This window comes from Leptosomus discolor, chromosome 1 (assembly GCF_034619465.1).
Source record: "Leptosomus discolor isolate bLepDis1 chromosome 1, bLepDis1.hap2, whole genome shotgun sequence".
NCBI lineage: Eukaryota > Metazoa > Chordata > Aves > Leptosomiformes > Leptosomidae > Leptosomus > Leptosomus discolor.
Window position 1 is genome coordinate 24,861,760 of NC_141391.1, and position 12,579 is coordinate 24,874,338.

The window sequence follows — 12,579 nt, forward strand, 5'->3', positions numbered from 1 at the left end:
GGGAAAGGTTTTCAACAGTATCTAAGCCACATAAGAGTGTACAAAAGCTTTACTAAACAATGATAAAGGAATGCTACTATATTAACCAGTTGAGATATAAAACCAAACGCGCAACCTTTATATAAGCACACATTTTGTACCACGTGTTCATTTAGTTTTGTAATCAACACAGTAAAGTCTTACTCAGTAGGATGCATTAAAACATCAAGAGCTTCATGCTTTGGATTTAAAGTTAGCAAGTTTTCCTTACTAATAAGACTGCAAATGAGGCCAAACCAAACAGCACCTTTGACAGAGACTAAAGAAGATTTTAGGTAAAAAAAAAAAAAAAAAAAAAAATGACCACAGCAGCAGTGATTCCTTTCAATAGGATTAATATTTAATTAATTGGCACCTGCAATAAAAATGAGTATTTAATGATAGGGGGTTTTGTTTGTTTTTTTGGGCAGTGGGTTGTTTGAGGTTTTTTTTGTTTATGGTTTGGGTGTGTTGTGGTTTTTTGGGGGATTGGATTTTTTTATTTTTTTAATTTATTTTATGTAGGAGTAGTAAGAAGAGTATTACCCAGTGGAAGACCTGGAGAACCAAAGAGCTGCACAAGTTGAAAAGCAAATCCTAATGATAAGGGAAGTCCCAGAAAACTACATTTCATATTCACATCTTGATTATCTTCAAGTTGAGAGGCCTCTACTGGCTCAGGGTCATTAGCTTCATGCAAATTTTCACCGCAGCTTGCCAATATACTCCAATCTTCTGGATATTCAGAAACAACATTAACATAAGACAAAATATCTGGTTGACTGTTTGTAACCTCTGAAGAAGCTTGTTCACTCTCACCTTCTTTATTATCAACTACCTGTTGTGGCTTAAGAGTTCTAGCTTGCTCCTCTTTCATCCCGGAAACTACACAAACCCTGCAGGAATATTTTGGCATAGGAGAAAATTGTCCCAAGTGAATGCAAGGAATTTTGTGTAACAGAGCATCTGCATCCAGGATGGGTAAGGAATAGGTGGCCTTGGTGCCACTGTAAGGTGCAGAATATTCCTGCAATGCACGATCCTGTTCGTGTTCCTCTCCACTGTCCTTGCTTAGAAAGCTCTTTTGCACCACTTCCAAAACACTTCTTTGGGGAACATCATCTTTTGCGGGGACTTCTTTCCCTCCCTCTGTACTACCAGCAAGCTGTCTTGGCAGATTAAACTTTGGTGCCAAGTTGACAATTCTTCTGTGTCTTTTCCTCTTCGATGTAATTGGTGCAGCATCATTTCTTGGAACACTTACTTCACTCGAACACTGCACCAAGGCGGCCCTGGCTTCCACAAGGGAATCAAAGTGCACTTCACCAGCAGGGGATGCCGATAGACCATTGATTATTACATTGCCAGCCTCCCCAGTTACTGTTACCTGATTGTTTTCCTTTACCAGCCCTTCATTTGACCGATAGCAGTTTAGCTGTGTTGAACTGTTTGTATCAGTCTGTTTAGGTTTTCTCAGTTTCTGAGGTCTTTGTTCACCTATAAAGTTGTCCTCAGACCAAGAAGAAAGAGAAACTTGTGCATCAAAGCCCAGCTGCAACTCCTCAGTAGGTAAATTAATTGAAAAAAAATCCCAGGCATTAGAGCTACTCTCTTTTGCTTTTAATGCAGCTTTGTCCTCTGTGTTATTATCAGGCACGTTATCATGTACGTTTGGTTCGCAACGCTGAGAGACTTCTTTGTCTTCGCCATTTAAATGTAACAGCTTAGCTTCCGTGTCAGGTTCACATGTAATTTGATATGATCCGAGTTTGGTTTGTGCGCTTAACAGTGGCATGTTATAATCTCCAGAGATGCCTTCTGTTTCCTGGATGGAATTTTTATCATTGCTTATTTGTAGGAAACTGCTTCTGCGAAGGTTTTCTTTGTGCCTTTGACTCGTTTCCTCATCATCGAATGCATTTTTGGTTAGGTTTTCTGTAGAAAAAGGTTTTACATCTATTAGAAGTGAACCGTTACTTTCTACAGGCAATTCATTTTTCAATGCACTGTTTGACATCGTTGAGACCTCAGACACAGCGACGGGAAACCTTTCTCCTGAAACCACTACAGCTTCTTTTAGGCTTTCACCATCACCATTAGGCTGCTCTTCACAAATTGTTACTGGATCCTCTGGACGTTCACTGAATGTACACAATGGTTTGCTGTTTTCTTCTTCCAAATCATCCTCTTCACTTTCTGATGTGTCCTCCTTATCTGGAATTGGTTGACGAGCTGCTCCGCCTAATGTTTTCTTCATAATTTCTGTATGATTGCCTTTCATTTTTCTGTTTCTTTTTCGCCTTTTCCTCTGCTTTGCTTTTGTCAACAGGTGCCCAGGGCTCTTTAAAATTGTCTCCCTATGTGAAAAAAAAAAGCAAAAAACTAAATGTAAAAAAAAATAATTCAGTAATAATGTATTCATGGTGTTCAATTTAAAGAATAGGTACTTTATGTTAATACAATGATCAAACATAGATCATCTGCTTTTTTAAATAGATAAAATCTCAAATAAAACCTTCTATTGATTAAAGAAATGTGCACCTTACAATTCAGAACAGTCTTGAACATTTTAAACCAATTTAAATAAACATAGCTGCCATCTCATTAATGTAGCTTTACAAAAAGTATCACAAATCTTTCAAGACCAAACAACGTATTTCCGGATGTTTTTCTAAATGGTGCTTGAATAATAGATACTAAAGAGCTACTGCTACTCTGAAATTTCATTAAATGTCATGCTGAGCAGAAAGGTACTAAGTGGAAGACATAGTAAGAAAATTTCACCCATTAAGATTAAATGGACTACACTTAGATAAGCTGGACTCAAATTCAAAACATACTAACCACAAATTTGAATAATGTAAAGGTACAGCAACTACAGCAATTCTGACATTTACTGCTCAGTATGTGTGGATGCATATGTACTTGGCAAACATATTTCATATTTATTAGCAACAAAATAATACGCTACAGAAAGATTAACACAGTTGTCAGCAGCTATTTCACAATTATGCTCTTTTGAGAACATTTGGGGGTTTTTGTCTTCATTTCTCATCGGATTTAACAGATAGCAGCCCTAACAGTGACTGAAATCTTGATGTCAGCCTGACAGCCAGCTAACCCTGAAATGAACACATGTAAGAAAAACCTAGTCCAGAAATCTAACTTCTCCCTATGCAATTCTTCAGAGACATGAAATTTTTCAAAGCTAAGTTTGACTGATAAATCTTACTATCAAAGACCTGCTCCTTTTCTGTAATCCTTTGCTTTTCTGTAACCCTTTGTTCAGGATAGTACTTCACACAACAGAGCAATAGCTAGAAGAATTATTGGCCAAAATTAGTTATTTCTTGGGCATTCTTATGTAACATAAGCTGGTTTAAGTGCTGTATTCCGAAATTCTTAAGAAAGGAATAAAAAAAGAATGACTGTGCATGCAGAGGGAAAGCCAGTCACTAGTAGGCAACCTGGGACCTAAAGGTCACCTATGGAAACATATCCTTACCCTTTATTCATTCTTAATTTTCCTTATTGTTAGGAAATTCTTTCTAATTTGAACTCTACAAAGCAAACCCTCCTATTTCTCTGAATGTGAGGCAGCCTTCTCAGCCTCAGTATAGCCACAAAGTTACTTGACTGGAATAGGATTCAAAAGTCTTGGTGCCTTGATACTGGTGCAACAAGCACTACGGATCTGCAAAAAGATCTTGTTGGAAGGCACACAAATTTTATTGCCCCATAATGGCATCCAGATGAGATGTTTTTCTAAGAAACAGGATTTCTTTCAAACTTTGGCATTCAAGTCCATATGGTGCTTTCCTCTAAGTAATGAAAACTGACTTCCCCTTTTCCAAATCAGTGTATTTTCAGTACAGCACCTTATGGTTTAAATGCAATGTCTACGCTGCAGATGCTTGAAGTTAGCCAAGCCAACGTCCACTCTGAATTCTGTTCGCAATACATTCCCTACTCGGCAACGTGCCCTCTTTCTCACAAATGAGAGGGACATGGGATGCCAGACAAAGTTTTAGAATTGAACAGATCTTATGTGTCTATTGAATGAAAAGATGCAGAAGTGAAGCAGCTGCAATGGTAGTTGCAGAGATTATTTTCTTATACATAACCCAGACTTGCAGAAATTATATACTAATCACAGAGTGTCTTAAATCCTGACATTAACTTCCTTCTTCAGTGATGAAAATTCATGACTTGAAAGTGATTTTTCAGAGAAGAAATTCTCTGAAGTCTTCAGAACCATAAAACCCCTTACCGGTGAAATAGAAAATAATGTCCCATTTTTGTTTTTAATGGAATGGGGAATAAAACATCAGACCTGTGCACCAGTTCCAAGTAGAATTTAATATTGTACCTAACGTCCCTTGTGCTGCATGACAACTCTGCAGAAATGACAACCAAATTGCCAATGTCAGCACTGGCACAGGAAAGGAATGGACTTCTCCAGTCTTGGTATTATTGTAGCTATACTCCTGCTTACCACTCACTTCTCCCAGATGTGAATTTGTGCTACTGCTGATGGAAGTGAACTTCTCTAATACTGATTCAAGCACGTTTCTGGTGCTTAACTCCTGACACATTTCAGGACAACGCTGACAAACATTCTTAGGCTAGGATGCCACACCAAAAGGTACTGTAGAACTTTGCAGAAATAAGGAAAAAGTCCCAGATGTCAGTACATTTTGTCTCCTCACCATTAATTTGGAATCAGGAAGGAAAACCACACTGGACAGGATTCACTTTAGAATGCAAGAACAGCAGAAATACATCCACAAATAATGGGAGAACCACTCAGATGATCCAGAGAAACTAAAGCTATTATTACATTGAAGTTGTTGCATGTCAAAACAATCATGACTGCAAATGTTGGTCCAGGTTGATAACTTAGCGTACCTGGATATGACCTTCAATAGTGACATTCAACAGTTCGTAACAGATACAACTATGTAATTTCTATGCTTTGGAAACATGGAGGTTTTATAGCAATTCAACAAAATTTGTCTTCTAAAGGTTTGGATTTCCTACAGAAAGGACTAAAGCAAAAAGGAAAGTGATAAACTACTAAATGCAAAATAATAAAATTTATTATTCACTTTTCCAGGCAACTTCTGTTTTCCAACTGATTTTAAGAAAATGCTGCCCCAAAGAAACTCTAATGCATCGTGTCGGCATAGCTAAAAATTTCCTGCTTGGGTTATACCCAGTATCATATTAAGTTTTTTGCATTTAATGAAGTAAATTTCCTACTAGTTTTCTTTAGTTTTATCTTAGTTCCTCCTCTTTCAGTCCACCTACATGCCTTTTGAGGAGTTTTCCTTATCGTAAAACCATATGGCACACAAACACTGAGAAAATTCAAGAGCCAGCATGAAGATCGACTTCTCTTCTTTACAGGGGCATTTGCTAGTGAGTTGTTTTTAAACACACAGAGAACAGGCAAAAGGTAAAAGAAAAAAGGTGCAGTTTCAGTTGAAAATTTTGCTATATGTTATGGATTTAAAACAACCGGTTAATAAAAAACAGACCTGAAAAGACACGATAGTATTTTGTTGAAAAAGGAATTCCCTTTCTGTAACACTCTGAAATTTCTCAGCCTACTGTTAGACAATATTAAAAGCTTTTTGCTGTACCTCTGTTACATGTGAGTTCAAGGTTATAACCCACTGCTCAAAATAGCACTGTCCAGTTTGATTGAGAGCCAGTGCTCAGATGATGCTCTTTACTGGGAAAACAAATGCACTTTCATGATTGCTGAGGCAAAACATGTCAAGTAAACGATCTAAAGAAGTTCATCACATTTTGCTCGAAAATGGCAAAACCAGAAAAGCATTAGTTATTTGTGGCTGTACAAACTTCAGCTCTAGCGTACATCTAAGCTGATGTCCGCTTCATATCAAAAACTGCCTGCAGTCATCGCTGTAATAAAATACAGAGGAACCGATAAATTTAAAAAGCAATTCTATATGACATTTAGCAATGAGTTATATGCTCTTTCAGAAGTGTATGTTATCATTAATCACCAAAGTCTCTGGAGTGGATTTTCAACATGGAAATTACAGCAGAGCTGCTTACATAAAATGGCATTTACTGGGATACACTTCACTTTCTCCACTTGCTAAGTCCAAGAGCATTGCTGAATTCCTTGTGACCTAATTTTACTTCAGCAACAAACAGAAATGAAGTTATAGTTTTGGAATAACAAAAAAAAAAAGCCATGGTACCAGCCTTTTCATTACTTATCTTTCCTTTAATACTGAAATGAGTGATAAAGATCCAGTTCCTCAAAACCAAATGGAATACTGGTACTAGGTGATCAAGCAACTGGAAAAATACACATGCAAAACAACTCGTCAGCATTACTGGGCTGCCTGAAAGGCAAAATTACATTAGACAGCTGAGCATCCAACTTGGCACTTTACTGTTGCTGAAGAAACAGTCATAGTCACCCTTTCCTACTTTGTTCGAGATGTTGCTCTTGCACTTCTCCTACCTGCCTTTTGCTGGCTCTACTACCCTCCTTGAGACATCGATCTGGAAAGTGCACAGAGAATAGCATACAACTGGTTTGATCAAAGCATGCCTTTAGAAGCTGTTCATTTAATTAAATACACGGCAAAGTGCAACCACTTTACTTTTCAAAGTAAAAAACCAAACAACCAAATAGAAAACCCAACCAAATAGAAAACCCAACCAAATAGAAAACCCAACCAAATAGAAAACCCAACCAAAACCCCCAAGTTGCTGAGGTGCTAGTAATAGCAATCCAGTTCCAAATGACAGTCCATTCACTCCACAAGAAGTTTCAAGTGGGGTTTTTGGTTGTTTTTTCAAGATCTGACTGATCTTTGTCCTGCCTGGTTCAGGAAAGTCATAAATGTCTCCTGACTGAAAATGCCAATCTCCAATTTCGGCTCCTTAGTCATAGAATGTGTTGATCAGCGTTACGGAAATCAGTCCTGAACATACTGATTGATACATAGACGTACAAACACACTGAAAATTCTTGTGCCCAGTATCAAGTATCTACTTCCTGAACAAGTGAAACAATTCAACAGCCACTTTCAACCTCATTTAGGTGTCACAAATATCTCACCTGATACAATCCAAAATTCTAACAAAAAACCAAACAAACCAAACCAAACCAAACCAAAAAAAAAAAAACCAGCAATAGAGGTACTGATGGATGCTAACAGACAGAGAAGAGACACCATTTTTTGTTTGATGGGATTTCTCTGCACCATTCAGTACGGCTCAATGTTAAAAAGCAGGCTAAGAAGGAGAAAGAACAGACAAGGTGAAACGCTACAAGTGATCTGAGTCCATCTTAAGGTGATGCACTTACAATACAGAGAAGAAACTGCAGCTGTATCATCAGCCTTCTCACCCATGAAGGCTCATTCAATCAATTTTCATTTAAGTTCTCTTAATGTTTAGTCTTTCAAAGAGAATATGATGGACACAGATGCCAACGTTATGCACTGGAATTACAGTATGCATCATCTTGTCGAGTTTGACAACATCAGTTCTATTACTCGGATGATACCAGTTCAAGCATGAAGACAACCCCAACTGAAATTAATCCAGACTAGACAAAAATATGCTGCTTTGACAAGCAGTTTGGAGAAATAGGAACTATAGTCAAACCTGCACTCATTAACAAGTCTGGAGTAACCTGCTGTGCAGCAGCCCTCCTGAATTTTCTGTTGCTATAAAGACATTTCTATACGAGATTTTAAGGAACACTTTCACAAATCTGTAACAGGATAGAAAAATCCCACCTTTCCAGACAATGATCAGTCTCAGTTTTTCATTAACTTCTGGGCAAACTATAGCTCTACTGCACACGTGGATATGAAGCAATTAGTTCTCTCTAAACACTAAGCACCTTCCTCTCAGCGACACTAGAGCACGCTTTACACACGGCATCTTACAAAGCTGGTGGTCCAGGCTGAACACCATGAAGCACACTGGTGAAGACTGCGACTAACCAGACAAACATTATCCACCACAAACACAAACCCCATTTGCCTAATGGCCAATTCACAGCTATTGAAAAAACACAAAAACTGCAGTAGTTACCTTAAAAATCTCAACCTTTTTCTTTCTAAATGAAAGCCAGAGTTGCTGTTACAGATATAACATATTGCATAATGTGCGTATAACCTAACCAGTTCAAACACGACAGTATTGAATCTGAGTGGATCCTTGATTTTAGGAGAAATAATGTCTGTGTTCAAAAATTAAATTCTGTGAGCCACCTCACAATCCATTTTTCAGCTCCTCTCCCTTAAAATCTACTGCTTTCCAGGCATTATGTAATTCAACTTGAGAAGATGTAACTAGGAAAATGCATTTACTGAGGCTCTCATCACGTTGTGAAATAAATCATGTCCTAAAATGTGGTCCATAAATAAGACAGACTTTCCATGTGCTAATTTCTAAAAAATATCCTCATTGTGTATTTTGGCCAGTACAGAGTCTACTCTTTAAATAAATCAATCAATCAATCACTATTTTAACCAGAAAATAAAGAGAACGAACTACGGTGATATATCATCCTAGTACCTGAACAGATAGACAACAGCCATTAAACAAAATATAGATACAAGGTTTTAAATGTCATAAATAGATTTACAGGGTGAAGCATTGGCCTTTTCTTGCCAAGGCACATTCACAAATACAAAACAAATGTAAAATGAAGTTTAAGATAAGACACAAGCAAAATCAAGGAGGAAAAATATGGGTGGCAGTGTAAGAAAACAAGAGAGGTACAATGAGAGCAGAATGGAATATTTAGAGGTATGTAATAAGCTATTTTCTGTTAGGAACTTTCAATGAAAGATGACAGATTTTAGCTGTATTTAAAATACTTAAATCAACAAAATTGTAGCAAAGTCATGTAATTAAAGCACAGACCATAATTCTGTGAACAAATGTATGAGAACATGAAGATGCTGCAAAATTAATGAGGCTAAGAAAAAAGGGAATGAAGAAAAATATACCGTATGACAGAAAATACTACTTTGAGGAGAACAAGGAAAAAAATTCAAAAGGACAGACTTGGGGCAAGAGGAATATACATACTCAGTTTTTAAATCAGCATCAGTTTGAACTGAGGCATTAAAAAACAACAGAGATTAAGGTGTAGCACTCCACACAAGTTTATAATTCAGGGAAGACAAGGGAAGGGGGAGATAGATCCAGTTATGAAGACACCTGTGGCAACTGAATACACAGGACTCAGATCAGACAGATGAGAAAGACGCAGTTCAAGAATAAGAGGAAAAAAGTTACAAGAGCAAAACAGTAAAGCAAACAATATCAGTAAATATTAACTAACCAGCCTCTAACCCAGATTATAGCAACATTAAAATTCAAATACTTGTAACTGCAGACAATGTTGCTGTTCAGAACATCTGCTCCAGGTATTGCACTCATTCCATGCACCTCAAACACTATATGAAATATCAAGAGCTACACAGTGCTCAATTATAACTTGCATTCTCTGAAAGGTATTACACCTTCCTCAACAAGTCTCAGTACTTTGTCATACTGGCATCCCGCTTTTACTCACTATTTCTACATACTACTCTCTGGTATTAACTCATTTCCCTTTTAAACATCTTTCACCAAAAGGACTAGAGATACCCAAAAGACACAATGAATTCCCCCTTAAAGATCATTACATTTTACAAAACACCCTTGTATTATTCCTAGAGTGCTGGGGATAAATAGATGCAGAAAACTGTCTTTCAATTCTGCAATGTAGGAAGTGTCAACGGAAGTCTCTATTTGGTCAGAAAATAAAAGGCTGCTTTAGTTAAACACTAATATATTCCAGTATCTTCTAAGTCTGGAAAGACAATACAACTAACAAAAGACAAGCGGTCACGGACACTGCCTGAAGGAGAAAAAAGGCAATCGGGTAAAGGTGTTGTCAGAACTTGTGAGCAACTCTGCCAATACAGCTATGAAACAAAGTAACTGGAATAAATGGCATGGCCAGTTTTCCTGCTGCAGTTAAAGCCAGAAGCTTGATGCCCACCTGAGGATAAGAAGCGAACCATGGACTGCTGTCCTAACGCAAGCCTGCATCTGACACCAGGCAGCAATTCTCTTAGCTATTTAGAAGTCTTCTCTGACAGGTAAAAGCTAACTAAGTCTCTTCATATTCTGGACATTGCTCTTACTATATCCCTTAGAACAGAGTAATTTATGTCAGAAAGGGCCTCTGGAGATCGTATGGTCCAACCTCTGCTCAAAGCAAAACCAGCCAAGATCTTGTTGCTCAGTGCCTTGCTCAGACAAGTTCTGAATACTCCAAGGATGGAGATTATACAACCTAATATCTAATCGGAATTTCCCACGTTGCAACCTCTACCCATTGCTTCTTATCTAAGAGGAGCCTGGCTCCACCTTTACACTCTCACATTAGGCAGGTGAGGACAGCATTAAGCTGTCTTAGCCATGGCCTTCTCTTCTTAAGGCAGAACAATACGTTTCTCCCAGCTTCCTCTTGTACCTCACGTGCTCCTGGCCTTGACCACCCTCTGCTCAACTCACTCCAACATGTCACATCTCACTTGTACCAGTGAGCTCAAAGCTTGACATTCTCAACACACGCATCACAAACTAACCAGGTGAAAGACAAACTCACTTAATCTACAGCTCAATTCCCTATGGAGCAGTAGAAAGATAAACCATAGTTAGATAACCTGACTCACAATAAAACCTCTCCTCAAGATGCAGGACCAAAAAGGGCAGCATTGCGGACATTATCTAGTTCTAGAAACAAGAACTCCATCTAGATTGCTGGAACAAAACAAAACCAGAATGAAACACAACGCTCTAACTGTGCCTTCTATGCAATGCACATGTACACAGAATTTCCTTTATACTCCTATATATAACGCAATTTTGCTGCACAACCATAAGCACCGTCTTCTAACTGCAGTTTTCATAAAGTGAAAAGAGTTTTGAAATTTCATCACGTATACTTCACTGAATATTTAGCACATGTACCAAACAGCTGCAAATGAAGCTCAAATATGTAAAAGATCCGAGATCTATACTTTTGTGGCCAAGATCCCTGTAAAGCAGTATATTTATCTTATAAGCAATACAGGAAAACTACCAAGAAAAAAGCTAAATGGGGGGAAAAGTATATAGTCAGTCCACTGTTAAGTCAGGTTCACGAGCCTTCAGAAACTCATTGTGGTTAAGAGCAAGATGTGGGATAAACTATTCAGTAACTTCTGACAGATTATTATGACCTATAGTGTAGGTTACCAAAACCTATGGCTGATGAGTAAAGAAAAAAAAGTTACTAGAAGTATCATGAATAAAGTATAGCCTAATAGCATTATAGGCCCATGACCGATTTGTAAATGACACAATAAACCCCGTAGAAGGAAATGTTTACTCAGTGAGCTAAAGCAACACTTCTCAGTCTGTTAGCAATCTGAGACTAAACAACAACCACTAAAGAATTCACACTTTTTTAAAATCAGTAGAGTTAGACAACATGAAGCACATGATCCTAAAGTTTTGCTCAAAATATTTTTCTACTACGTTTCCTTAAAATCCTAGAATACTTACCGAGTTAGTATCAGGAAAGTATTTCAAAAGGACGAGCAGTACGATAGACACAATTATAAAGCAGTTACTCTGATATCAGTTGGAGGGACCACAAAAGAATAGTTGAATTCAACTAACAGCTCAAAACCCAAAAATATTTAACATCACTAAATAAAGACTGCAAGTACAACTGAAAAATAAATTACTTCATGGATACAGTATGTTCTGACTTACACAACATGGTATTGTTACAACAGCGCTATGTATCAGTAAGGTACACATTAAATGGTCAAGCACTGCCTGCCTACTTGAGAAATGAAGAAAGAGCATTATCAGCTAAAAGGAAACTGCAAAGACCCATTCGAGATGTAATACTTCAATGCTTTTATTATCCTTGATCTAGAGTGACATTGACAGTCCATATCAAGCTAAAAACATCACTTGCTGCTTCTCTATTCCTACAGAAACAAATTAGACAAATTTGAGGTGATCTGACTTGGACAAATCCTGTTAGTTACTTTATCTTCTAAATACATACAAGACCAGCTATGTTTTCACGTATTTTTCTGTGAAGTCAAAATAAGCTGATTTACAATTAAGTTCAACCAATTAGCCTATGGAAACAAAAAAAAAACAAACCCCAAACTAATTGATGCACAAGTAGATTCTCACCAAGAAAATGATTACTAAAGAGCTTTAATCTCTGCTCTTCATTTCAAAAGGATGAGAACATAAAACATGGAAATGAGAAACTGTCACTGCAGAAACACTGAAGTATTTCCATATCTGACCTATATGAGACATTGGACCAGTCTTTTTATTCAATTACTTAATTTCAATTTTATGAACTGCATTTCAACACTATGTCTTCTTATTGCTCTTGACTAGGAATTGTAATGTATGTCTGTTCTTTTTGCATGGAAAACCCTCAATTCTCAACATACACCTTGTCAACTCATCTCTGTGATG

At 37.5% G+C, this 12,579-nt stretch overlaps 1 protein-coding gene across 1 annotated transcript in view; it reads right to left on the bottom strand.

Annotated features, from left to right (window-relative positions):
* LOC104345568 (NEDD4 binding protein 2 like 2) overlaps positions 1 to 12,579 on the bottom strand; it is a 41,553-nt gene that overhangs the window by 3,939 nt on the left and 25,035 nt on the right. The window contains exon 7 of the mRNA XM_009950054.2: positions 565 to 2,375. Within this exon, the coding sequence (XP_009948356.2) occupies positions 565 to 2,375 (1,811 nt within the window). The remainder of the gene's footprint in view (positions 1 to 564; positions 2,376 to 12,579) is intronic.